Raw genomic sequence first — 24,074 nt, forward strand, 5'->3', positions numbered from 1 at the left:
CAGTCACCTGCCTACGCCCCAGGCGCCACCACCCCACCCTGGGGCTCTGACGTCACGTGGCCTTGACCAATGAGCGAAGTCCCAGTGATGGGTTGAGGATGTGAATGTCAGCTGCCTCCCCCACCCCAGGCCCTGTGGTTGCAAAGATGCTCTAACAGGAAGCGGGTTGGAGGAGCTGCACAGCTTCCTGCTCCCCTAGGGCTGAGCTGGGCCAGAGGGGCGAGTGCCAGCCTGGGCCACGAGACCCAGCTTCTTCAGGGTCCTGGCAGCTTCCTCTTCCACAGCTACTTCCGTGTAGCCGGGGGCCCCAGAGGCAGAGGCAGGAGCCGCTGCCTGTTGCCCAGGCCACCCTCCACCCTCCCCAGTTTGGAGCCCTGCCCCCTGGGGCCGGGCCAAGCCCAGAGGCCGGCTTAGGATCCTATGGGGGACTGGTAGGGCAAAGGTCTTGGGGGGGCAGAGGGGGCTGGGCCAGGGCCCCCGGGGGCTCCAGCCATGAAGTCTCGGCAAAAGGGAAAGAAGAAGGGCAGCTCGAAGGAGAGGGTGTTCGGGTGTGACTTGCAGGAGCAGCTGCAGCGTTCGGGCCAGGAGGGTAAGGAGGCGGCTCAGGGCAGCTGTGGGGTGGGGGGCACGGAGCGAGGGGCAGAGGCAGCACCCCGGTGCTCGGGGCAGTGGTGTGGAGTCAGCACCCAGGAGCCCGAGGAGCAGGTGCTACAGGAAACGTGGCTGAGCGGAGAAGGCCGGGGAGCCCCCTTGTGTAACTACCTGGGCATGGGGAGGCTGGGGGGCGCGGAGAGGATGGAGAGATGAGAGACCGAGAGAAGCAGGCAAAAGAGAGGCGACGGCACCACTGCTGGGGACAGAGCCGGAGGCTGCGGGGACGACGCGGCCAGCGGAGGAGTGATGGAAAGGCCAAGGGAGGATCCTTGGGCCTGAATTGGAAGGAGCCCGGAGAAGGGCTCTTAGGAGAGTCTGACGGTGGCGCACGGGAGGACGGGGGTTTCCTGGTCGGAGAAGAGCGTCCAGGAACGTGGTTGAGGGGCTCCGGCGCTCCGACCCTCATGCAGCCTTGCTGCGCTGCCGGTGAGGGCGTGGGCTGGGACCTCCCACAGTCTCCATGGCCCTCCCTGGGCACAGGAGGGACAGGTTCAAAGCAGAGGGCAGGGGGAGAAGCTGCTGAAGTGGGGGGGGGGGCCGCTAGTTGGCTAAAAGAGATGCCTGAGGCTGATTGGAGGGTAGGGGTACAGGGTGCAAAGGAGTGGGTGTGGGGCTGTCTTTGGGGCCTGTCTACTGTCTCCCTGGGTTCCCTAGAGGGGCTCGGAAGCCAGCAGGAGCAGGGGCAGTCCTGGGCTCAATCTGGCATGGAGCAGCCCCTGGTGAACGGAGCTGGATTTGATTTGAAGTTGACCGCAGGGACCCTGGCTGCCCAGTCCAGCTTGTTTTTGGCACTTGGAGCTCCTCCCAGAGCAGGGCACGTCCCCCCCCCCCCAACACCCCACCCCAATCTGTCATTTCCTCTTTGTCCTCTCTGCTGCTCTGGGCTGTGGCTCCTGTCGAGGAGGGGAAGGTGATGGTGGTTCCTAGCTCATTTCCTGCCCTTAGCCCCGCCCCCTTGTCCCCAAACACCTCCTTCCCCTTTTCTCCTCCCCCAGAGGCCCCCATCCCCACCCGCCCAGGTTAAGGGAAACCCCGGGCCCCAGAGTAGAAGCTTACACAGCTTCAGCTGTGGAGGCCCTGCTCTGCCTTTCTCTTCCCCTCCTGCAGAGCCCGGCTCATGGACTCCTCTTAAGAACCAGGACTCTTGGCCAAGGGCCACAGGATTCAATGGGGCTGACATTCTTCCAGCTTTCTGCAAACTCTCAGTTCGGTCTCATCCCTGTGCTGCACTGCTCTGTGGCCCCTGGCAGCCCAGTGCTGAAACATAGACCCCCACCCCGGATCCGGTATCCCCTCCGGCCTCTGTCTGCATTCCCGGCCGGTGAGGGGCCCGTTCTCTGGAAGGCTTAGACGTCTGGTCCTGGAGGACTCTGGAGGAGGAGAGAAGCCCGTCCTGCCCCTCCTCAGAACCTTACCTGAGCTCAAGGGTGGCAGGATGTCCAGCACCCTATGCAACAGGGGCAGCCTCTCCCCATCACCCCCCCCCCCAACCCCAGACAGGTGGGAAGTGAGAGGACAGAGCCCGAGCCAGCCTGGCTATGGCTGTTCCCTTTAACCCAAGAGTCCGCACAGAATCAAGGCCACACTTGTGGAGATCTGTGTTCCTGCTTAATTTATCCTCCCTGGTTAGCTTAATTCTCCCCGTGCTCATCTGCTCGGTCTCAGCGCCCTCTCCCCGCTCCCGGCCCTAGGAAGGTGGTCATTTCCTTCTCCAAGCCCGACCTGTTCTGAGTTCTTCCTTTTCCCAGACTCTCTCTCTTGGCTGCCTTGTTCAGGTTTCGGATTCTGCCGGTCTCTAAACTCGGGGCCCTCTTCCCAGGCCGCATTCCCTGACGTCTCCATTCCTTGGCCCCATACCTCGGCCCTGTCTTCCTGTCTTCCTTTCCTCTGCGGCTCTGATTCCTTAGGCTCTTGAATACCTTCTTTTTCTTTTTTCTTTTTTTTTGTTTAGAGAGGTGGGGGGAGGGGCAGAAGGAGAGGGAGAGGGAGAGAGAGACCATTAAGAGGCTCCCCGCCCAGCACGGAGCCAGGCACCAGGCTCCATCTCAGGACCCTGAGATCAAAACTGGTGCCAAAGGCAGGAGATGCTTAGCCTACTGAGCCACACAGGTGCCCCTATAAGGGTCTTTTCAGGAGATCCAAAATCCACAGACAAGGGCACGAGGAGGGAAGATCTGGCTTGGTTGCCGTCCTGTGGAGAGAGCCCAGGCTTTAGGTGATCCTGGGCTATGCGTCAACAGAGTGTCATGGTGGCCCAAAGAGCTGAGGTGCCATTAGTAACCTGAGCGTCAAGCAGCAGCCAAGGGAGAAGGGTCCACCCCGCTTCTGCATTCAGGGTTGGGGACCTGAGGGTAGGGCGAGGCTGGCAAAGGGGCCCAGGTCTTGGAAGGAGGGATGGGGAGTGAACTATAGCGCTAGGACTGAGGACAAGAGAAAGGAACAGGGCATGAAATTTAACAAAGCCCTCACTCTTGGGGCTGCAACCAGTGCCTGGGTGCCTTTTTAATTTTTTCTTTCTTTCTTTCTTTCTTTCTTTCTTTCTTTCTTTCTTTCCTTTCTAAGTTTATTTATTTTAGTAATCTTTTTTTAAAAGATTTTATTTATTTATCTGACAGAGAGAGACACAGTGAGAGAGGGAGCACAAGCAGGGGAGGGGAAGAGGGAGGTAGCAGGGAGCCCAACGCGGGGCTCCATCCCAGGATCCCGGGATTATGACCTGAGCTGAAGGCAGATGCTTAACGACTGACCAAGCCACCCAGGTGCCCCTATTTTAGTAGTCTTTACCCCCAGTGTGGAGCTTGAACTCAATCCTGAGATGAGTGGGCCTGGAATTTAGAGACCGGCAGCTCTTTCTTAAGGATGCTCTCACTCCCAAGGTTGTGTGTGCGCGCAGTTGCCACGTGCACAGCCCTAGGACTGGGTGCCTCCTGAAATTCTCCACCCCCATGCCTTCCTGGTCTCACCCAAGTTCCTGGCTCTGGGGTGCAGGAGGACAAAGGGTGTGGACACCGGCTCATACAAGGAGGGTTTACAGTCGTGGTTGATGGGCTCATGGATTTCTCCCTTCATCCTCTATTTCCATCTTACTTAATTACTCAATTCCACCAAGAACTTGGGCTGGAAGTGTGGCGGTTAGCGGGTGCATGGAATTCAGCTCTGTCACAGGGAGGTACACAAAACTGTGGTAAAGTTGTGATCCAAATCCCAAAATTTTATGAAAGGGTGGAATAAAATGACTGAGGGAATTGGGTTGAAGGAGAAACAAGAGGAGCAGGTGAGATCGGTCTCCGGAAATGCGTATCATGTAATGCTACATGGTTTCTGGATACGGCTCTGAGCTTCCTAGTGATTCGAGTAAAGAGATAAACATCGTCAGGAGTAAGACTCAGAAAACCCAGCAGGAAAAAAAAAAAAAAAAATAGATGGCTGAGGAGAAACAGCTCTGACACTGACACAGGAGAGGGTTTCCTCTGGTTTTCCCATCGTCTGGATGGGAGGGTGTGTGGGAGGCGTGACTGGCTCTCAGACCGGGACAACAGCGGGGTCTGGTTGGTGAAGGGTTTAAACACCCTGCGCTGAGTTTATACTTCATTCTAGACCTGTGAGGTGAGCAGTGGAGACTGGGGTGAAGCAATGATTTAAGGCAGGGAAGGCTTCAGAAGGAGAAACATGTGGCCTCGTGAAAATGGGAGCTCACCCCTGGGTTAGAGTTTCCTGTGTCTGAGACACCATGTCAGAAAACATGAGACATCAGATTGGTTACTCAGAGAGGGGACCAAAAAAAAAAAAAAAAGTCACAATGAGATCTTGTCCTTAAGGAGCTTACAGTCTAGTAACAGCAGAGGGGGCCCAGGTCGGGAGAGAGAATACAACTTTTTGCGCACTTGGATTTGGATGCTGGCCCTAGCTGGGTGGTACTGGGCACTTGTTACTTCTTTGACCCTCAGTTTTCTTATCTGGAAAATGGGGACTAGAAAATCTAAGGCACAGCGCTTGGCACACAGGTGTTTCTCTCCTGACCTGACCTGTCCCAATTTTGTGTACTTTCCTGTGACAGACCTGACGCCCACACACTTGCTTCTGAGACGGGGTGCTTCACGATAGTCCCCGTCAGCTCTGCCCCTTTTGGGTCAGGACAACGAATGTTCCTTCATCTTATACACAGAGTGTTTAATAAGTGTACTTCCGAGACCTGTCCTGCTACTCTGAGCACCCTTCCAACCAGACGGCTGCCTCTTGGAAAATTCTGGAAACCAAGTAGTAATTACAGAGCAACAAATTTCAGTTCCACGAAGGCAGAGCTTTCTAATGGGAATGGGCAACCTGGAGAGCCAGGGGGCTTCCCCTCCCTTGGGGGGATTTAGGCAGAGGCTCTGGACTCCCTGGGCAGAGAGATCTCAGAGAGATGCACAGGCGAGAGCTGATGTCTTCTAAGAATCCGTCTGACAAGTTTTTATTCATGAGCTCTGCTTCCAGTCCCTCGAACCCCTTCCCTCTGTCTCTCAGGTCCCCTGACCTCCCAGACCTGATTTCTCTCTCTCTGCTCCGTCCGTGTCCCCAGTGCCACAGGTGCTGAAGAGCTGTGCGGAGTTTGTGGAGGAGTACGGAGTGGTGGACGGCATCTACCGCCTCTCGGGGGTGTCTTCCAACATCCAGAAGCTCCGGTGAGTCAGGCAATGAGGGGAGAGCTCTATGGGCTGGGAGGCCAGGGAGCCAGAGGGGCGAGGGCAGTGGGTAGAAGGAAACATGGGTGCTGGGTGCTGTCTAAGGGAGGAGCTCCGGACTCCTCAGGAAAGACGGAAACCATGCACCCCATTTCCCGCCAGGCTGGCATGCATGTGTCTACACAGACACATATGTCTCCGCTCCCCCGTCCAACCACCCAGCTTAAACATTTGGGGCTATAATTCACATAGCATAAAACTCACTCTTTAAAAATGGGCAATTCAGTGATTTTTTTACTACAATGACAAGGTCACACCGCAATCACCACTATCGAATTCCAGAACATTTCCTCAACCCCAAAAGAAACACCCAAAAGCAGTCACTCCATGTTTCTCCTTTCCCTCAGCCTCTCGAAACCACTAGTCTGCTTTCTATCTCTACGAATGTGTCTTTTCTGCACGTTTCAGATAAATGGAATTGTATAATTGGAAACTTTTGTGTCTGGCTCTTTCCCTTAGTTTGTTTTTAGGGCTCATGCGGATTGTCTCAGATGTTGGCCTTCATCTCTTTGTGTGACGGAATCATACTTTGTTTGTCCGTCCGTCAGTCGATGAATATTTGGGTGGTTTCCACTTCTTGGCTCTTCTCTGGTAGCGAACAGATGACTTACTTCATGTCTTCTTCTTTTTTTTTTTTTTTAATTTTTTATTTTTTAGAAACATATATTTTTATCCCCAGGGGTACAGGTCTGTGAATCACCAGGTTTACACACTTCACAGCACTCACCAAAGCGCATACCCTCCCCAATGTCCATAATACCACCCCCTTCTCCCAACCCCCCTCCCCCCAGCAACCCTCAGTTTGTTTTGTGAGATTAAGAGTCACTTATACTTCATGTCTTCTTTGGAGAACTTTCTATTCCAACCCCTGGCTCATTTTTTTTTTTTTAATTTATTTGCATACTTACTTTTTTTTTTTCAAAGATTTTAGTTATTTGACAGACAGAGATCACAAGTAGGCAGAGAGGCAGGCAGAGAGAGAGGAGGAAGCAGGCTCCCCGCTGAGCAGAGAGCCCGATGCGGGACTCGATCCCAGGACCCTGGGACCATGACCTGAGTCGAAGGCAAAAGATTTAACCTGCTGAGCCACCCAGGCGCCCCTCACTTACTTATTTTAAAAAATATTTTATTTATTTGACAGAGAGAGACACAGAGGGAACACAAGCAGGGGAGGTGGGAGAGAGAGAAGCAGGCTTCCCACTGAGCAAGGAGCCCCATGGGGGGGCTCAATCCCAGGACCCTGGGATCATGATCTGAGCCAAAGGCAGATGCTTAATGACTGAGCCACCCCAGTGCCCCACCTGGCTCATTTTTAAATTAGGTTATTTGTTTCCTTTGAGTTGTAAGAATTCTTTATAAATTCTGGATTTTTTAAAAAAAGATTTTATTCATTGGGGTGCCTGGGTGGCTCAGTGGGTTAAAGCCTCTGCCTTCAGCTCAGGTCATGATCTCAGGGTCCTGGGATCGAGCCCCACATGGGGCTCCTTGCTCAGTGGGGAGCCTGCTTCCTCCTCTCTCTCTGCCTGCCTCTCTGCCTACTTGTGATCTCTCTCTCTTAAGTAAATAATACAATCTTTTAAAAAATAAAAAAACACTTAAAAAAAAAGATTTTATTCATTTATGAGAGAGAGAAAGAGTGAGCGAGAGAGAGCGGAAGCGGGGGGAGTGGGGCAGAGGGAGAGGGAGAAGCAGATCCCCGCTGAGCAGGGAGCCTGACAAGGGGCTCTGTCCCAGGACCCCTGGATCATGACCTGAGCCAAAGGCAGACGCTTAACAACTGAGACACCCAGGTGCCCTGATATATTCCGCATATTAAACACTTACCAAATCTCTGATTTTCTTCCATTCTGTGGATTGTCTTTGCTTTCTCCGTCGTGTCCTCTGACACACAGGAGTTTGTCACTTGCTGTTCAATGTATCTGCTTTTTCTTGGGCTGCTTGTGCTTTTGGTGTCTTATCTAAGAAACTGTTGCCTCTTCCAAGGTCGTGAAAATTTACACTCAATGTTTCCTTCTGAGAGTTACACGCCTCCATCTTTACACGTACCCAGAAACACATGTACATTCATCTCTCCGCTTTTCTTGAATCCTCCGTACCCCAACCTTGCTACGCAACACCCACAGTTCCATCCCTGACACGTCTCCGTGTTCACACACAGCCCACGTCCCTAGTCCTCCCCCCCCAACCCCGTGTGCTATCCATCTACACCCGCTGCCTCACCTACACACGTGTCCCACAGCCTTCTTCCAGGGCCCGTGCACGTGGCGGCTGTGCCCCACGTGCACGGGCCCTGGCCCCACCACTCCTGACCACGCTCCACCTCCCCAGGCAGGAGTTCGAGGCAGAGCGGAAGCCAGACCTGCGCAAAGATGTTTACCTGCAAGACATTCACTGCGTCTCGTCCCTGTGCAAGGCCTATTTCAGAGAGCTGCCAGACCCCCTGCTCACTTACCGCCTCTACGACAAGTTCGCGGTGAGTTGAGAGGCGAGGCAAGGCGGGACCCAAGGCGGAGGGACAACCGCTGGGGAGGCTTTGATCTCCCGAGTGCGTCCAGTGGCAGACAGGGTCCTGTGATGCTCGATGACTGAGACCACATGAGAACGAAGAGGTCCCTCCCTGCAAAGTCCCTCCATGGGTTGTGCAGGGGGGCCGGGAGGGCTGCTACCTGCGCCTTCGAGTCTGTCTTCTCTTGGCCCTTCCTCCATCAGCCTGCAGATCACACACAGCACAGGGGTGGGACTCGGGGAAGGCAGAACCCAGGCCGAGAGCCGAGGGCCCTTGGAAATCACCTAGACCACAGCGTCCTTACGTTTAAGAGAATGGGAGCCCTTCTCAGAAGCCAACCCTTTTTCAGGCCTGCCCCTCCAGGAGCAGATTGTATGTCGAGCCTCTTTTGAATAAGAAGACATGTGACAGAAATGCTCTCTTGAATTCAGTAACATTTTAAAAATAAGTTGCATTTTTACCGAACAGAATAGCATTTAGAAATCCAGAACAGCAGCTCACCGCACTCAGCCCGCACGGGTTAGCCTGGGTGGGCACTTGCCTTCCTGGGCACCTTGGAATAACCCCATAGCCCGGGAGCACCCACAGGGAGGGGTTGCTAAGGGGATCCTGAATCGGGGCCTTCTGAGGAGGGTGCTGAGGGAGACTGGCAGGAAGGTGCTCGAGGTCACCAAGCTACTGAGTGGCATAGCCAAGACCCAGCTGCAGGCCTTGTGGGCCCCAAATTCTGAGCTCCGCCTGGTATGTCAGTGTCCTCTGAAGGATCTGGGGTGGGGGATGGGGCGAGGCACAGCGCAGCATTGTTTGCGGGAGTTGGGCTCAGTGCTCCCAGGAGTAGGCAGGGGCAGTGCTTCCTTGTTTCTTGAACACTTCCTCCCAATCAGGATGCCGTGGGAGTGCAGCTGGAGCCTGAGCGCTTGGTCAAGATCCTAGAAGTGCTTCGAGAACTCCCTGTCCCCAACTATAGGTGCGTGTGGATCCCCGGCTCCCGGAGTCCCAACCATGCCCAGACAGCCCTGGTCTCATCGGCCTCCCGACCTCCATCCCTCCGTCCGACCCCTGGCCCCAATGCCTCCTTTCTGCAGGACCCTGGAGTTCCTCATGCGACATCTGGTGCACATGGCCTCATTCAGTGCTCAGACCAACATGCATGCCCGCAACCTGGCCATCGTGTGGGCCCCCAACCTGCTGAGGTGGGCACGGCAGGAGCAGCGGGTGGGATCCAGGCTGAGCCCCCAGAGGTGGCTCCAGGAATGGGTGTGGCTGCGCAGGTGCACTGGAGAGGGCTGCGGGGGTCTCGTGGGGCCCAGGGAGAAACAGGAGGGTTCCGAAGTACATCGAGTGGGATGGGGTTCACCCACTGGACACAAGGCCTTTGTGTCTTCTTACACTGTATCACTGAGCTCGGGGATTGGAACAGGAAGAGTCCTTGTGGAATGTTTGTTGAGCAAACATCTTACAGTCTCCTGGAGAACTGGCCTGCAGATCTCTGTGTGCCGGGCCAACTCTGAGAAGTCCTGAGAGCTATTATAACAGCGCACTCCTGTGTGCAAAAGAAGTAGAGATGAATTCTGAGGGGGGTGTCCGAGAGGGCTTCCCGAAGGGAGTGGCACTGAGACTTGAATCACGCAGGTAGTTCAAGAGGTCGGGAGGAGGTTAAGGGCGTGCAGGGGAGAAGGGGTAGGCTATTATTGGAGAATTCGGATGGGGAAGTGTGGCGGGACTGCAGGGGAGTAACTCCATATTGCCACAGGTCCAAGGACATAGAGGCCTCGGGCTTCAACGGGACAGCAGCCTTCATGGAGGTGCGTGTGCAGTCCATTGTGGTCGAGTTCATCCTCACGCACGTGGACCAGCTCTTCGGGGGCGCCGCTCTCTCTGGTCAGTGTGCCACCCACCACGCCACCACACTCTGTCTGGGGAGTCATGTCAAGGTGACAGAGGGCCTTAGAGGTCACCTAGTTCAGTCTCCGTGTTCTGCACGTGAGGGAACTGAGTCACAGAGGGATGTTGCTTATGGTCCCGTGGAGAAGACGCTACGGAGATGATGGTGTGGTCGGTACTTGAGCAGCCCCCTCCTGCTAAGTACCATCTGGGTTCTCGGGGCTACTGACTGATTATTCCCACCCCTAACGCACCAATGTCCTGGGATCTCCTACCCCTTATCCCTGGGATTCCTTTATTATTATTATTTTTAATTTATTCACTTGAGAGACAGAGACAGAGAGAGCACAAGCAGGGGAAGAGGTAGAAGCAGGCTCCCCACTGAGCAGAGAGCCTGATGTGGGACTCAATCCCAGAACCTGGAGATCATGACCCAAGCCAAAAGCAGATGCTGAACTGACTGAGCCACCAAGACACCCCCCTTCCCCGCACAAACCTCCCACTGAGGATTCCCTCTTGAGGAGCTAGACATGGAGCATCTGCCTCCAAAGGCTTCCGAGTATATCCCCAATCAGCTAGTTAGTTGGTGAGTGGGAGGGGGCTGTGAGGAGCTGGATACCTGAAGCCCTCTCTCACCTCTGTTCTTGCCCGGCCAATTCCTCTTCTTTTCCTAGGTGGGGAGATGGAAAGTGGATGGCGATCACTTCCAGGGGCCCGGGCATCAGCCAGCCCCGAGGACCTCATGCCCAGGTCCCTGCCCTGCCACCTGCCTAGCATCCTGCAGGCTGGTGATGGACCCCCACAGATGCGGCCCTACCACACTATCATTGAGCTTGCAGAGCACAAGTAAGGCCCCCTTCCTGGGCCCCTCTCCTGCACTGACCACCAGGCCCAACCCTCATGTTCTCTCTATTCCCTCCAGGAGAAAGGGATCTTTGAAGGTCAGGAAGTGGAGATCTATCTTCAATTTGGGTCGCTCTGGCCATGAGACCAAACGTAAACTCCCCCGGGGGGCTGAGGACAGAGGTGAGTCTGAAGAGAGGTAGGGGGAGCTCTGCTGAAGGCATACGAGGCCCCGGCTCTACAAACATCCGTGTCTTGCAGAGGACAAATCTGATAAGGGGACTCTGCGGCCAGCCAAGAGCATGGACTCACTGAGTGCTGCAGCTGGGGCCAGCGATGGTGAGTCTAGGTGTGCCCTTGGTGTGTGTGTGTGTGTGTGTGTGTGTGTATACATACGTGCAAGTGTAGGCAGGTGAATACCCATGTGCAAGCCTGTCTGAGAATGTGTCAGCCAAGGAATAGTATTATGGGTGAGCCCATTGTGTGTGCATTCCTGTGTGCTTGTGTGTCTGTACACGTGGCCAGATGTGCTCATTATTTGCAAAAATACATAATGAGCTCCTGTTATGCACCAGCCAGAGTCCCAGATGCTAGGGTTAGTAGTGAGTTTATCATCTGATCAGTGGGTGTGTGCCTCTGAGTGTACAGAGAGGTCCAGGGTGGTGTGTGTTTGTGGAGGTGGGGGGCACTGATGGGGCCAGTGAGTGTATCTTCATGGAGGGAAGGGGGTTCCTGAGTAAGTGTAGGTGCTGAGCTGGCTGTGGAACATGCGCAGGAGTGGCCCAGGGAAGCTCGGCCGGGTGCCTTCCAACTGTCCTGGCTCTCAGGCCTGAGAAAGCAGGGGGCATTCTCCAGAGCCTTCCCGAGGTGTCCGGGCCACTTGCGGCTGAGGTTACTCTCTTCTCTCTCCTCCGCAGAGCCAGAGGTGCTGGTGGGACCTGGCAGTCCCCGGCCAAGCCCACTGCTGCCGGATAGCTTGGAGAATGATTCTGCAGAGGCAGCAGAAGGTGAACAGGAGCCTGAGGCAGAGGCCCTGGGCGGCACGAATTCTGAGCCAGGCACGCCACGAGCGGGGCGGTCAGCAATCCGTGCTGGGGGCTGTAGCCGTGCAGAGCGCTGTGTTGGGGTGCACATCTCAGACCCCTACAATGTCAACCTCCCACTACACATCACCTCCATCCTCAACGTGCCCCCAAATATCATCTCTAACGTCTCCTTGGCCAGACTCACCCGTGGCCTTGAGTGCCCCGCCCTACAGCCCCGGCCAAGCCCTGCCTCTGGCCCTGGGCCTGGCCCTGGCCCTGGCCCCCCAGGTGAGGACTCAGGGATCTCTCAGAACTGGGAGAAGGGGCTAGAACCCTAAGCTGAAGCTCTGGTGCCAGGGATCTGTCCTGGGGATGGCAGAGGCCTCGGGTCCCGGGCTTTGGATGGTCACCTTCAGCTGCCTTCCTGGATACCGGGTTGGAGGGATCTGGTAATATCACCAGGTTCTGTGGTTCATGGAGAGGGGATCTCTGGCATCCTTCAGGTCACTGATATACCCAAGAATGGGAGTCTGTGTCAGATATATACAGTAGGGATCACTAAGTACAAGGTGAGGATATACAATAGATGATGTTATAATAATAATGGTATTAATACTAACAGCTAACATTTACTGAAGGCTTACTATGTGCTGGGTGCCATGATTAGGACTTTGCAAGCATCAGCTTATTTCATTCTCTCCTAATCTTGTGACACAGTTATTGTTGCTTGCAGTAGGACAGGGGACCTAGGTTAAGCTATTTGTTATACATTTCAGTTGGAGGTGACCGAGCTAGGATCTTGGACAAATCTGAGTCTTATTTTCCTCATATTTAAAATAATGATAAACATCCTACATTATAGAGCTGTTTTGTGGGGGTGAAATTAGATAAGGTGTTGTGAAAGGTACAGCGTGGTGCCTGGCACCTGGTAGGAGCTCAGCAAGGCAGCTATAAGCCAGGAGTCAGGGATACTGAGCTGAGAGGGTCAGCCACATGGAGTACCTAGGCTGGGAGGTTGGGCCTGAAATGGCAGTAATGATAGGAAGATCTGCATTGGAAAGGGTCAAGGCTGGTCTTGACCTTTGTGTTCCTGACACGTTTTCCTTCCAACAGATGAGAAGTTGGAGGCAAGTTCGGCCACAGGTCCCCTGGCTGACAGTGGCCCAGAGGACATGGCCCCTGCCCTGGAGGACTGCCTGTCCCAGGAGGTGCAGGATTCCTTCTCCTTCCTAGAGGACTCAAGCAGCTCAGAGCCTGAGTGGGTGGGGGTGGAGGACGGGGAGGTGGCCCAGGCAGGAGCAGCAGGAGCAGCCTTCTCCCCTGGGGAGGACGACCCTGGGATGGGCTACCTGGAGGAGCTCTTGCGAGTTGGGCCTCAGGTAAGGAGGAGCTGTGCTGGGTTTGAGGGTGGTGAGGAAGCCAGAGGGTGGACAGGGCCACCTGGTCCTGAGCTCCAGTGCTATGTCTGCAGGTGGAGGAGTTCTCCGTGGAGCCACCCCTAGATGACCTGTCCCTGGATGAGGCGCAGTTTGTCTTGGCCCCCAGCTGCTGTTCGCCGGACTCTGCTGCCCCCAGGCCCGAAGGAGAAGAGGAAAGTGGGGAGGAAGTCTTCCTGAGTGCCTATGATGACCTAAGTCCCCTTCTGATGCCCAAACCCCCAACCTGGCAGGGTTCCAGAAGTCCGGAGGAAGAGACAGCAGGGTGTGGGAGACAGGAGGCTCCAGGGCAGGCCGAGGGAGAAGATGCATGCTGCAAAGGAGGGGAGGCCAAGGAGGCTGACCCTGAGAACACATGGGCCCTCAGGGAGGAGGCTGAGGGGAGTCCGGAGAGCGAGGGGGACGATGGAGAGACCGGCGAGGAAGGAGGGAAGGCTGCGGAAAGCCAAGAGATGATGGTCAGTTTGAGAGAAGGGAGTGGGAAAGAGACAGAGGCCAAGGGAGAGGAGTCTAAAAGCCAGCAGGAGAATGAGAGTATGAAGGAAGCTCAGGATGTGGAGGGAACAGAAGGAGAGCTGAGCAAAGGCAATGAGACGGAAAGGAAGACTGAGAGAGAGGAAGAGGCTCAGGAAGGCCAGGAAGGCCAGGTACGAGCCAGAAGCGACCCAGAGTGTGGGGTCCAGGAAAACCAAGTTGCTGAGGAGAGCTGGGAAGTTGTACACAAACAAGAGGCAGAAGAAGCCAGAGAGGATGAGGTTAAAGGGCAGGAGGGGCAGAAGGACCAAGAGGTAAGAGAAGACCGAGGAGACGGTGAAGATCGCAGAAGCCCAGAAGCAGCAGCTGGAGGAGGAGGAGGAGAGGTCAGCATGGACAGGGAGAGTGGGGATGGAGAGTCTGAGGGAGACCAGAGGGCTGGAGGTGACCATTTAGGAAAGGACTCCCCTCCTGAAGGGTCACACGCAGAGTCCCTGGAGACTGACAGTGCCAAAGGGGGCAATTCCCAGTCCTCTGAGGCAACCCCACAGCCACCCCAGCTAGAGGAGATGGAGCCTGAGGGGCAGCCCAGTCCAGAGGGCTGCAATCTGTGCCCCTGTCCTCTTGGCTCACCTAGCGGTGTGGGCATGCGCCTGGCTTCCTCCCTGGTTCAGGTCCAACAGATCCGCTCTGTGCCCGTGGTGCCCCCCAAACCACAATTTGCCAAGATGCCTAGTGCAATGTGTAGCAAGATCCATGTGGCACCTGCAAACCCATGCCCAAGGCCTGGTCGGCTCGATGGGACTCCTGGGGAAAGGGCTTGGGGGTCCAGAGCCTCCCGTTCCTCTTGGAGGAATGGAGGCAGTCTTTCTTTTGATGCTGCTGTGGCCCTGGCCCGGGATCGTCAGAGGACTGAGGCTCAGGGAGTTCGGCGGACCCAGACCTGTACTGGGGGTGGGGACTATAGCCTCATCCCCAGAACCTCCCCCTGTAGTATGATCCCTGCCTATTCTCCTCGGCCACTTAGCTGCCTGGAGCTCCCACCCGAAGACACAGAAGGGTCTGGACACCGGAGTCGGCATAGTCTGCCCCCCAGGGAACACCAGCCCCCTGACCCTCTTCTGTCCCCACAGCGCCGATCATATGCATTTGAAACACAGGCTACCCCTGGGAGAGGTGAGGAACTGTGAGAAGGACCATAGCACTGGGCAAAGAGGGTAGTAGGTGGTCTCCAATCTCGAGGATCCCAAACTAGCTGTCTCTTCTGCAGCCTGAGCAGCTGTAGTGCCCAACACCATAGGCTTTGACCCTCCAGCTTCTCTTCTTGACTGTGGGAAGCATTGCCTCAGTTGGTTTACCTGAGTTTGTTTCAGACACAAAGCACTTATCCCTTAGAATATTCCCAAGAAAGTCACCAAAACCCTGTTACCAGGGACTGGGGCCTTGGTCAAAGGAAACAAAGAGTAGGCGGAATACTTAAGAGGTTTCTCAACATGAAGAATGAAGAGGGAACTCTGCAAAGTGCCTGCCCTCCTCTGAGGCTGTGCACTTCCCTTCATGCAAGTCCAGGGTGGAGGAGGGGAGGAAAGGGCCACATCAGAGCCTGTCACACACAAACACTTCTGAACTGCCCATCCTGACTCTACTCTTGGATTCCTCCAGACCCTCCTAGCTCTAGATTAGGAGGACCACGTCAAGGGGCTCGTTGAAGACCTCGGGCCTCAAATGCCGGACTGGCCCCCTTTCCAGCATCCCTACTGTCTGCCTCCAGTCCCCTTTAGGAAGAGAGGTCTTGTACGGATCTCCCTGGCTTCTCATTTTTCCTTCGGAATAACTTCCTCCTATTTCGGGGAAGGGGAGCGGCATAACTCAGGCCATGGGACTGCTTCTCCAGACAGGCTGGGGCTGCAGATTCTGTTCTAGTTAGAAGCAATGTCTCAGAATAAAAGTTATACTTTTATATGTAAACAGTGTGGAGTCTCATTATGCTTAATAGAGTCTTAGGTGATAGGGATCGCATTTTCACATTTGGCAAAACGTCCTTTCGCAGTTGTCTGGGTGCTCTTCCTCTGTCGTTGTCACGGAGACCTGCGGCTAGAAACTAGAGCTAGGTTCACGGTGGCCAGGAAACGAGGAAGAGAAACTGGTATTTACATAATGCTCGCTCTCTATCAGCACAGGCTGCGTACTCTACAAGCAAACAATCTGTGCCCTTGGTTTTAGTTACTCCACGTGACAATTCGCAAGGTTGGTACCGGGATCTCCATTTTCCGGAGAGGAGACCTGTACAGTGAGGTCAGTTAGGGAGGCTGATCAAGCAGGTTGCAGATCCGAGCGCGTCTGGCTCCAGAGGCTAAACTCTTGTCATCACAGCACACTCCGGGTCTCCGGTGCCTCCACGGCTAAGTCTCAACCGAGAAGACTGGGAATCAAGGTCCTTCTCACAGCAGCGGAAAGCCTCGCAAAAACTGGAAGCTCTGGGCGTCTTTGGGTAGTAGCTGCAGACGCTAGTACAAAAGAGCCTACGCAGAACCGTCCTCCTCGCCAGTGGACGCCAAATCAGGGTCCTGGTCCAAGATGGCCTCCCAAGCAGCCCTTGTTAAAGATGGCGCCTCCGTCCGACGTCCTTCCCTCCATCGGAGCCAGCCTCGCTCCCTTCTACCAGTAAAAACGCCCTGTTCGGTAGGAAGAGGCTAGCACACATTAGTCGTCTGTCTTTCTTGCCGAAAGCGACGAAGTCTTCAATGTCCCTCTCGGGGGATCCCAGGAAGTTCCTTCTTCTCCTCCCCGGCGACATCCCCACCCATAGGCATCTTTCCGCCCCATCAGGAGGGAAGGACCGGAAGTGGGGCAGCTCAGAGGCTGAGGAGGCTGGGCGGGTCCAGAGAGATACTTCCGCCCCTCACCAACATGGCCGCAGGCCGGGAGTGCGCATGAGCAGCTGTCCATGGAGAGCTCGCCGAGTCCGGGAGAGGCAGAGCTCGGTCAGGGGAGATCCGCGGCCTCGGCGGCCTCGGCCGGTGAGTTCGGGCCCGGCCGCGAGTCGGGGGTCCGGAGGCCGGGTGGGCCCGTAGGCAGGGCAACCTTGACTCCGCTCTCGTTTTCAGGCGGCGGGCCTCCCGGGGAGGAAGCCTTTGTTTTGAGGGAGGGGGCCGTGCCCGCTCCTCGCTCGCCCGCCCCCCTTTGTGGGCCGAGCGCTCTCCCCGCCCCCGAGCGCGCGCGTCCCCGCCCTCCTGCGCTGCCAGCCGCCGGCCGGGACCGCGAGCCCGCCGAGCCCCGCGCCCGTTCCTGGCCGCCGAGCGCAGCGCGGGGTCGCGGGGCGAGCGCGGCGGCCGCCCGGGCTCCCGGGCTCGCGGGCTCGCGGGCTCGCGCCTGCCGGCCGCGGGCCCTGCGGGGAGACGCCGCCCGCGCGGGCACGGTCGGGGCGCCGGGCTTCTTGGGGACTTGGTGGTTCCCCCTTTGTGTCCAGACTTAGCAGGGGCTCTCGCCGGGCCCTCCCGGCCCGAGCGCGCACGCCACGACTGCCCGGCCGCGTTTCCGTGTCGCATCCCCTAACGCCCAGGAAATGCTTCCGGATGTCCAGCTAAGATTGGAATAAGCGGCCTGACCCGGCTGCTGGGCGTCCTCCGAGGCCGCCCCCGGCTGACAGCTGTGGGCGGTAGAGACGCCTCCGGTGCCCGGCCGTCTCTCCCCTCGCCTCCTCCCGCGGTCAGCGCAGAAGCCTCGGGGGGCCGCTGCCTCCGGCGGTTGGAGGATGGACAGGTAGGTGGTCCCGCAGCGCTGGCGCTGCTTCCCCTTCGGGACTGGGATCTTCTGGCAGCGTGACTTCCTCCGGACAGTTTCACTTTCAGTTCTTTTTCTTTTTTCCTTTTTTGTTTTTGTTTTCTGGGTTTTGGTTTTTTTTGTTTGTTTGTTTGTTTGTTTTGGTCAACGCTTTCCTTCGATGTGGACTTTCCAGGGCCCATCCGCTGAAGATTTTTCCCTAGATAGGAAAGGTTTCGGGGACCTTCTGGGTGCAGACTACACCAAAATCTTACCGTTCGTGCGGGGATAAATGTGTTCCTTTGTACAGGGTAGCTGTATCTCTCTGGAGGCATCAGTCTCAGCTCATTGTTTTTCCTGTCCTCTTGGCTGGGTGTCAGGGTCCTAAGGCGGGCACCGTGCAAATGAGTTCCTTTTCCATTGTCTCTCCTTCCGAACCTTGAACCTGGAGTTTTTTCCCTTCTTGCTGAGGTTCAGTTGACTTGGACTTGTCATGGCAACATTTTAGCATGTTGTTCTAGGGGAAGGCTTGGTGAAGGAAACAGAAGGGGCTTGCAAATGACACACTTGGACTTGAGGGTATCTAACAAATGACATAAATCCAGACACTCCAAAGCAGGAGCCCAAGGGGCCAAGTAGAATGAGGCCCAAGGGGGCCAACTATGTTCTTTATGGTTCAGGGAGGTTTCCCCTTCCTAGGTGTGAGAACAGAAATTTTTGGGTCCTGTATGTGGCTCAGAAACTGGAAGAAGCCCCAGTGTCCAGTGGCCCTGGTTTTTGATAGTGGTGGTCTAAACATGGCATATCGTGCTAACTTTAGTCATGGTCCCCCCAGAAATATGTTGTTCCTCCGTCTTTAAGTATAAAGACTGTGACTTGAAGCGATAATGGAGGGCTGAGAAACACTGTAGGGCTGCTTTTTCAACCACCCAAGCCCACTTCTCAGCATCAGAATGGAGAAAACCGACTGTCCTCTGTAGATTGATTGCATTATGTTCTTGGCTGAGTCTTCCTGGAGCCCCACTTCTTGAAACAGAGACTATTCAGTTTCCTGGACTTAGCTGCAAACTCCCTGATTTCTGTCAGGACTTAGCACTCAGGCCTGTGAGGCAGGAGATTCGAAGACTCCAAAGAAGGCCCGGCTCCTCGGATGTGCCGCCTTACAGAGAGATGAAGGGGTGAGTGAAGAAGCGGCGGGCGGGAGACGGGAGGCCGGGAGGATGCAGAACGGCTAAGAGCGCTGGCCCTGGAGTCGGGCAGACCTAGATTCTGATCTCAGCCCCGTCGCTGACCAGCTGCGTGGTCTGGTGTCTCATCCACAGAATGCGCTGCTTGCCCCACTGTGCTGTTCTGAGTGCTGAATAATAACGTGTGTTAAGTGCTTAGCTCAGTGCTGTGCCCACAGTAAACACTCAGTAAATACCAGCTGTTGTTATTCTAACCTAACCCAGCGTCAGTTGGGAATGCCATCGAGTCTGGAAGCCGTATGTTACTGGGTCAGTGAACTTTTTCTTCCCTTCTTCCCTCCTTCTTTCCTTTGTCCCGTCACAAACAGGCAGCAGAAAACAGCTGAAGCGGAAGAGGGGACAGTGCAGATTCAGGAGGGTGAGTGGTCGAAACAGACCTGAGCCCAGGAGCCCAGCTTGGCCTCTCCCCATCCCCCATGGGCGCATCTGCCATGCACCCTGGTCCTTCTGAGTGACCTGCAGCTGGGAAGGGGGAGAGAGGCAGTAAGTCGCAGGGCAGGCTTCTTCCTCGCTCGTCTAACTCAGGTGCAGTGGCAACTGGGGAGGACCCCACCAGCGTGGCTATTGCCAGCATCCAGTCAGCTGCCACCTTCCCTGACCCCAACGTCAAGTACGTCTTCCGAACTGAGAATGGGGGCCAGGTAAGGGAGGGGGCCAGCTGCCTGCAGGTGTTACCGGGGGGGTTGGGGTTGAGGGAGGTAGTGAGCCTGTGTGGGGGGGGGGGAGACCTGGCTTGGAGGAGGCGGTGACCACGGGGATGCCTGCGGGGTGGGGGGGAGGGGCTAGGGGGAGGAGGTTTGGAGTAGATCCGAGTGGGGTGGAGGCTTGGCCAAAACCTCTGGGGACGGAAGAGGGAATGGCTGAAGCTTTGTCCCTGAAGCACTCTTATTTCGGGGCTCTGTCCTAGAGAAGCTTTATAAGAAGCCTGGGGTCCCCAGCATTGACTCCTGTATTCTCTCTCCCCACTTTCCGATGTCCTCCTGCTTCTAGGTGATGTACAGGGTGATCCAGGTGTCTGAGGGGCAGCTGGATGGCCAGACTGAAGGGACTGGCGCCATCAGTGGCTATCCTGCCACTCAGTCCATGACCCAGGTATGGGGGCCTGGGCTGGTGAGGGGCCTGGAGCTCCGAAGGGGAAGGTGAAGCCAAACCTGTGAGATCGGGGCGGGGCTGGAGGTGGCGAGGTGGGGTTGCGTTGTCCCAAGGCACCAGGTTTTCCCTTTCTGGACGTTTCTCCCTCCTTCCCCCCAGGGATAGAAGCTTCGGGGTAGCTCAGTGGGAAGCACCTGACAGACACTGGACTCTGTTCTGTTGTTCCCCTCCGCAGGCGGTGATCCAGGGTGCATTCACCAGTGACGATGCTGTTGACACAGAGGGGACAGCCGCCGAGACTCACTATACTTATTTCCCCAGCACTGCAGTGGGGGATGGGGCAGGGGGTACCACATCGGGGAGTACAGCAGCTGTTGTTACTACCCAAGGCTCGGAGGCCCTGCTGGGGCAGGCAACCCCTCCCGGCACCGGTGAGCTGCGTGGGGTTGCGGACCGGAGGGGCTAGAATCAGGGGTGGGCCTTTCCTGGGGCCCCTTAATGCTCACCGAGACCTGGGCAGGCAGTGAGTCTGGGGCTGCCCTTCCAGCAGGAGGATCCAGAAGGATCCTAGGAGGAAGGATCCCTCCAGAGGAGAATCCCTCCAGAGGAGGATCCTAGGACCTTGGCCTCAGAGCGTGATGCGGTTCCTAAGTCCCACGTCCTGACAGCCTACCCTCCACCTTCACAGGCCAATTCTTTGTGATGATGTCACCCCAAGAAGTGTTGCAGGGAGGAAGCCAGCGCTCCATTGCCCCCAGGACTCACCCTTATTCCCCGTGAGTAGCCCCCGCTCCTTCTCCGTTGCCGTGGTGGTCTCGATCCCTACCAACTCCTGTGTCATTCCTGACCCTAACCTCTAATCTTATTTTTTGTCCTTTCCTCACTCTGGCCACCCTGGGTTTGTCATCAGGAAGTCAGAAGCTCCCAGGACAACTCGGGATGAGAAACGCAGGGCTCAGCACAATGAAGGTGGGGACTAGTTGGTGGGGTTGGGGACAGCCGCGGTGTCTGAGCAGGAGGGCTCCGGTAGCTCGACGAGGCCTGTGGTGAGTTCTCACCGAGTCACCTTGTCCTCCCCTTTGCCCCCTAGTTGAACGCCGCCGCCGAGACAAGATTAACAACTGGATAGTGCAGCTGTCCAAGATCGTCCCGGACTGCTCCATGGAGAGCACCAAGTCTGGCCAGGTCATGGAAGGACCCTGGTAGTGGGCAGGATGCCTGGCTTTTGTCTCCTGGTGGTGTTTCCAGACATGGTAGCGAGGGCACATGGCAGGAATTCCTGCTGACCTTTCTCCAAGGTTCCTGTATCCTTGTGAAACGTTCTGCCGCTGTCCTTAGGGGAAGATGAGGTTCAGAGTGTGAGTGCGCCACGGGAAGGCGAACCAGGTAGCACCTATTTTAATCCTCATTTCCCTTGCCTTTTCTTGCAGAGTAAAGGTGGAATTCTGTCCAAAGCCTGTGATTACATCCAGGAGCTTCGACAGAGTAACCACCGGTTGTCAGAAGAACTGCAGGGGCTTGACCAGCTGCAGCTGGACAACGACGTGCTCCGACAGCAGGTCAGACCCCTCCCCAAGTCCATGGCCAGCGAGCTGCTGTGGGACACCTGCCTCAGGTGTCATCTTTTTCCCCATCACCAGTGGGGGTCTGAATCTGGTCGGGGGTTTGGCTGGGCCAGTTTTTCTCCTCACTCTCTCCGTGGCCCCCTTTTCCATGTCAGGTGGAAGATCTGAAAAACAAGAACCTGCTGCTCCGAGCTCAGCTGCGGCACCACGGAGTCGAGGTCGTCATCAAGAATGACAGCAATTAACTGTGGGGACTTGGGGGGTTTGGGTCCCGCCACCCCTTTCCGAGAACTGCACCTAGCCCAGGAGCAACAGGCTAATAACCCCCTGCCCCTTTCCTTCACTGCCCGCTTCTGGAGGGGGCTCCGGGGGAGTTGAGACGGCATGGCTTTGAACCCAGGCCCCAGACAGAGCTGCCTGCCAGTGTGAAACACACACTTGGGGGCGCACTGACAGCCTGGCCCCGCCCGCCACACAGCCCCCCACCCAACCCCCGGGGCCCTTGTGCTCCCGCAGATGCATGTGCTGTCCCCGCGCTGGATACCGGACACACAGGACGTGGGGGCTCGCCCTGTGCCTGCTGACAGTGCCGGCAATGGGTCTTTGACCACAAGCGATGCTCTGGCTTGCCCCAGGACTCGGGCGCTTCCACTTCCCCCGGAGCTCAGCTGTGCACTTGAGGACTCTGGGGATTAGGCTTTAGCCAGAAGTGGGGAACAGGCTGCTTAGCAGCGGCTGTTGCCCCAGGAAGAGATGATCGGCGGGCAAGCAGCCGAGGCCTGTGCAGAAGTCTCCAGAGCCAGGGAGAACAACAGACCGGGGCCCGCGTGGGGCCTTCCCCTCGTGGGGATGGATTTTCATTTTCTTTTTCTTTCTTTCCTTTCTTTTTTCTTCTTTTTTTTTTTTTTTTTTAAGATAAAACGTTCAGAGCCACTGTCATCCCTGGTTTTCGTCCTTTTGTGGGTCCCGGGGCGGGCGCGCGGGAGGCGCGTTGCGTTTTGCCCTGTAAGGGTTGGGCCGAGGTTAGGGTGGGGTGTTGGCTCCTGTGGTCCTTACCCTGACTGCCTGTGCCTGGGCCGGACCAGCCTATGGTTACCCCCGCCCGCGCGGGGCAATCGCAGAACGGTCCCCGGCCGGCTGGTATCCGCGAACAGGTGCGGCGGGGGCGGGGCCTCCACTTCCGGTTCCGGTCCCGGCTCCGGGAGGGCGGGGAAGATGCTGCGGGCACCGAGGGGGCGGCCCGGCGCCGCATTCCTGTGGCTCGCCGTGGCGGTGCGCACCATGGCCGGAGGTACCTGCGGGGACAAACCTGGGACCTCGTCCCGACCTACCTGCGGACCCGCGGGAGGAGGTGCAGCGGCGGGGCGCGGCTCCGGGGCCCGCACGCCCGCGTCCCCGGGCTGGGGCGCCGCCCGATGGAGGGGCGCCGCGCGGCCGTTCCGGGCAGCCCGCCCCGCTCAGGGCTCTCGTGCCTCCTTCCTCAGCGCCCACGGTCTCGCTCCCTGAACTGCGTTCGCTCCTGGCCTCGGGCCGGGCCCGGCTCATCGATGTGAGATCTCGGGAGGAGGCGGCAGCGGGGACCATCCCGGGGGCGCTCAACATCCCGGGTATGGGACAGAGGGGACGCCCGCGCGGGTGGCCTAGAGGCCGTCCAGGAGGGGGCTCCTAGGGCCGCGTGGGCGAATGCACGGTCCCGGGGGGGCCTTTATTCCTCTCAAGACCCCCTACCCCAGCTTCCTGGAGAAGGGCTGGTGGGAGGCGAATCCTGGCAGCGGAACTGGCTCTTCCAGTTTGAGCGGGTAACAGGCGGCGAGGAAGGGGCGGACCCGCTTTTCTACCTTGACCTCCCCAAGGCTGGGTACCCGCCCGCCGCTTCTCGCTGCTGGGGAGGGGGCTCCCGTTCAGCTCTTTGGCTGCCTTCCCGCGCAGGTGGGCCTGTCTGGTCCTGGAGGTTGGAGGGGAGTGGGAGTGGGCGTGGGCCTCCTAGGGCCTTCTGAAGATTTGCTGGGGCCGCAGGACCCAGTCCTTCCAGGCCGGGTCTGAACCTGATATCGCCCACTGCCGGCTCTCCTTTCTCTCCCCTCTACTCCTCCCAGTATCTGAGCTGGAAAGTGCCCTGCAGATGGAGCCCGCTGCTTTCCAGGCTTTGTATTCCGCCGAGAAGCCGAAGCTGGAAGAGGAGAACCTCATTTTCTTCTGTCAGATGGGCAGGCGGGGCTTGCAGGCCACGCAGCTGGCCCAAGGCCTTGGATACACAGGGTAGGGGGAAGGCTCGGTGCTAGCTGGACAGGGACTGGGGACGGCCTCCTAGACCAGTCCTTCCTCACCCACTTTGTTTCCACAGCGCTCGAAACTACGCAGGAGCCTATAGAGAATGGTCCCAGAAAGAAGATTAGGTGGAAGATGGCTTACTGATGACCCCCTCTCCCCCACTCCCATGGCCAAAAACCCTAACCAAGGGTGGGGAAGGGGCAGACTTAGAATGGGCAGCTCCTTACAGCACTGAGCACACAAGCGTATCAAATAAAGATAATTTAATAAAAATCCTGGAAGCACTGAATGTGTCAGGTGGATGCCAAATAGTCCTAATCTTGATCTGGGCTTCGGTTCAGCCCCTGGTCCTTCTCCATTCATCTGTCCCGCACCCTGTACTCCCCATGCCCACCCAACGCCAGCAGTTTCCTGAGATGATGATTCTCTTTCTATAACAACTGTGTGTGTGTGCGCGTGTGTGTGTGTTTTAAAGATTTTATTTATTTGGGAAAGAGCAGGAGCACAGAGAGAGACAGAGAAGCAACTCCCCAGTGAGCAGAGGGCCTGATGCGGGGCTTGATCCCAGGACCCCGGGATCATGACCTGAGC

At 56.8% G+C, this 24,074-nt stretch overlaps 3 protein-coding genes across 9 annotated transcripts; all 3 read left to right on the forward strand.

Moving 5' to 3' along the window:
* Positions 1-137: 137 nt before the first annotated feature.
* ARHGAP30 (Rho GTPase activating protein 30) lies at positions 138-15,514 on the forward strand. 5 transcript variants are annotated; one of them, XM_004775890.3, is made up of 12 exons: positions 138-589; positions 5,216-5,318; positions 7,707-7,851; positions 8,769-8,851; positions 8,970-9,077; positions 9,638-9,765; positions 10,443-10,614; positions 10,691-10,794; positions 10,873-10,950; positions 11,529-11,924; positions 12,750-13,015; positions 13,108-15,514. In XM_004775890.3, exons 1-12 carry the CDS (start codon positions 493-495, stop codon positions 14,734-14,736), a joined length of 3,309 nt encoding a protein of 1,102 aa, XP_004775947.1. In that variant the 5' UTR covers positions 138-492; the 3' UTR covers positions 14,737-15,514. The 5 variants fall into 5 exon arrangements, with proteins under 5 accessions (XP_004775947.1, XP_044942512.1, XP_044942514.1 ...); XM_045086577.1 differs by lacking the exon at positions 138-589 and adding an exon at positions 650-1,080; XM_045086579.1 differs by lacking the exon at positions 138-589 and adding an exon at positions 650-1,080 and having other exon boundaries at positions 12,750-12,844.
* A 903-nt stretch (positions 15,515-16,417) lies between these two features.
* USF1 (upstream transcription factor 1) lies at positions 16,418-22,151 on the forward strand. 2 transcript variants are annotated; one of them, XM_004775898.3, is made up of 12 exons: positions 16,418-16,566; positions 17,016-17,308; positions 18,395-18,486; positions 18,864-18,913; positions 19,081-19,196; positions 19,546-19,647; positions 19,883-20,078; positions 20,336-20,423; positions 20,558-20,616; positions 20,738-20,832; positions 21,078-21,206; positions 21,368-22,151. In XM_004775898.3, exons 3-12 carry the CDS (start codon positions 18,479-18,481, stop codon positions 21,455-21,457), a joined length of 933 nt encoding a protein of 310 aa, XP_004775955.1. In that variant the 5' UTR covers positions 16,418-16,566; positions 17,016-17,308; positions 18,395-18,478; the 3' UTR covers positions 21,458-22,151. The 2 variants fall into 2 exon arrangements, with proteins under 2 accessions (XP_004775955.1, XP_012902942.1); XM_013047488.2 differs by lacking the exons at positions 16,418-16,566; positions 17,016-17,308; positions 18,395-18,486 and having other exon boundaries at positions 18,863-18,913; positions 19,081-19,165.
* A 230-nt stretch (positions 22,152-22,381) lies between these two features.
* On the forward strand, positions 22,382-23,756 carry TSTD1 (thiosulfate sulfurtransferase like domain containing 1). 2 transcript variants are annotated; one of them, XM_004775888.3, is made up of 4 exons: positions 22,382-22,503; positions 22,697-22,819; positions 23,309-23,471; positions 23,557-23,756. In XM_004775888.3, exons 1-4 carry the CDS (start codon positions 22,428-22,430, stop codon positions 23,606-23,608), a joined length of 414 nt encoding a protein of 137 aa, XP_004775945.2. In that variant the 5' UTR covers positions 22,382-22,427; the 3' UTR covers positions 23,609-23,756. The 2 variants fall into 2 exon arrangements, with proteins under 2 accessions (XP_004775945.2, XP_004775946.2); XM_004775889.3 differs by lacking the exon at positions 22,697-22,819 and having other exon boundaries at positions 22,387-22,503.
* Positions 23,757-24,074: the final 318 nt, after the last annotated feature.

This window comes from Mustela putorius, unplaced genomic scaffold (genome assembly GCF_011764305.1).
Source record: "Mustela putorius furo isolate JIRA1106 unplaced genomic scaffold, ASM1176430v1.1 tig00000997_pilon_pilon_pilon, whole genome shotgun sequence".
NCBI lineage: Eukaryota > Metazoa > Chordata > Mammalia > Carnivora > Mustelidae > Mustela > Mustela putorius.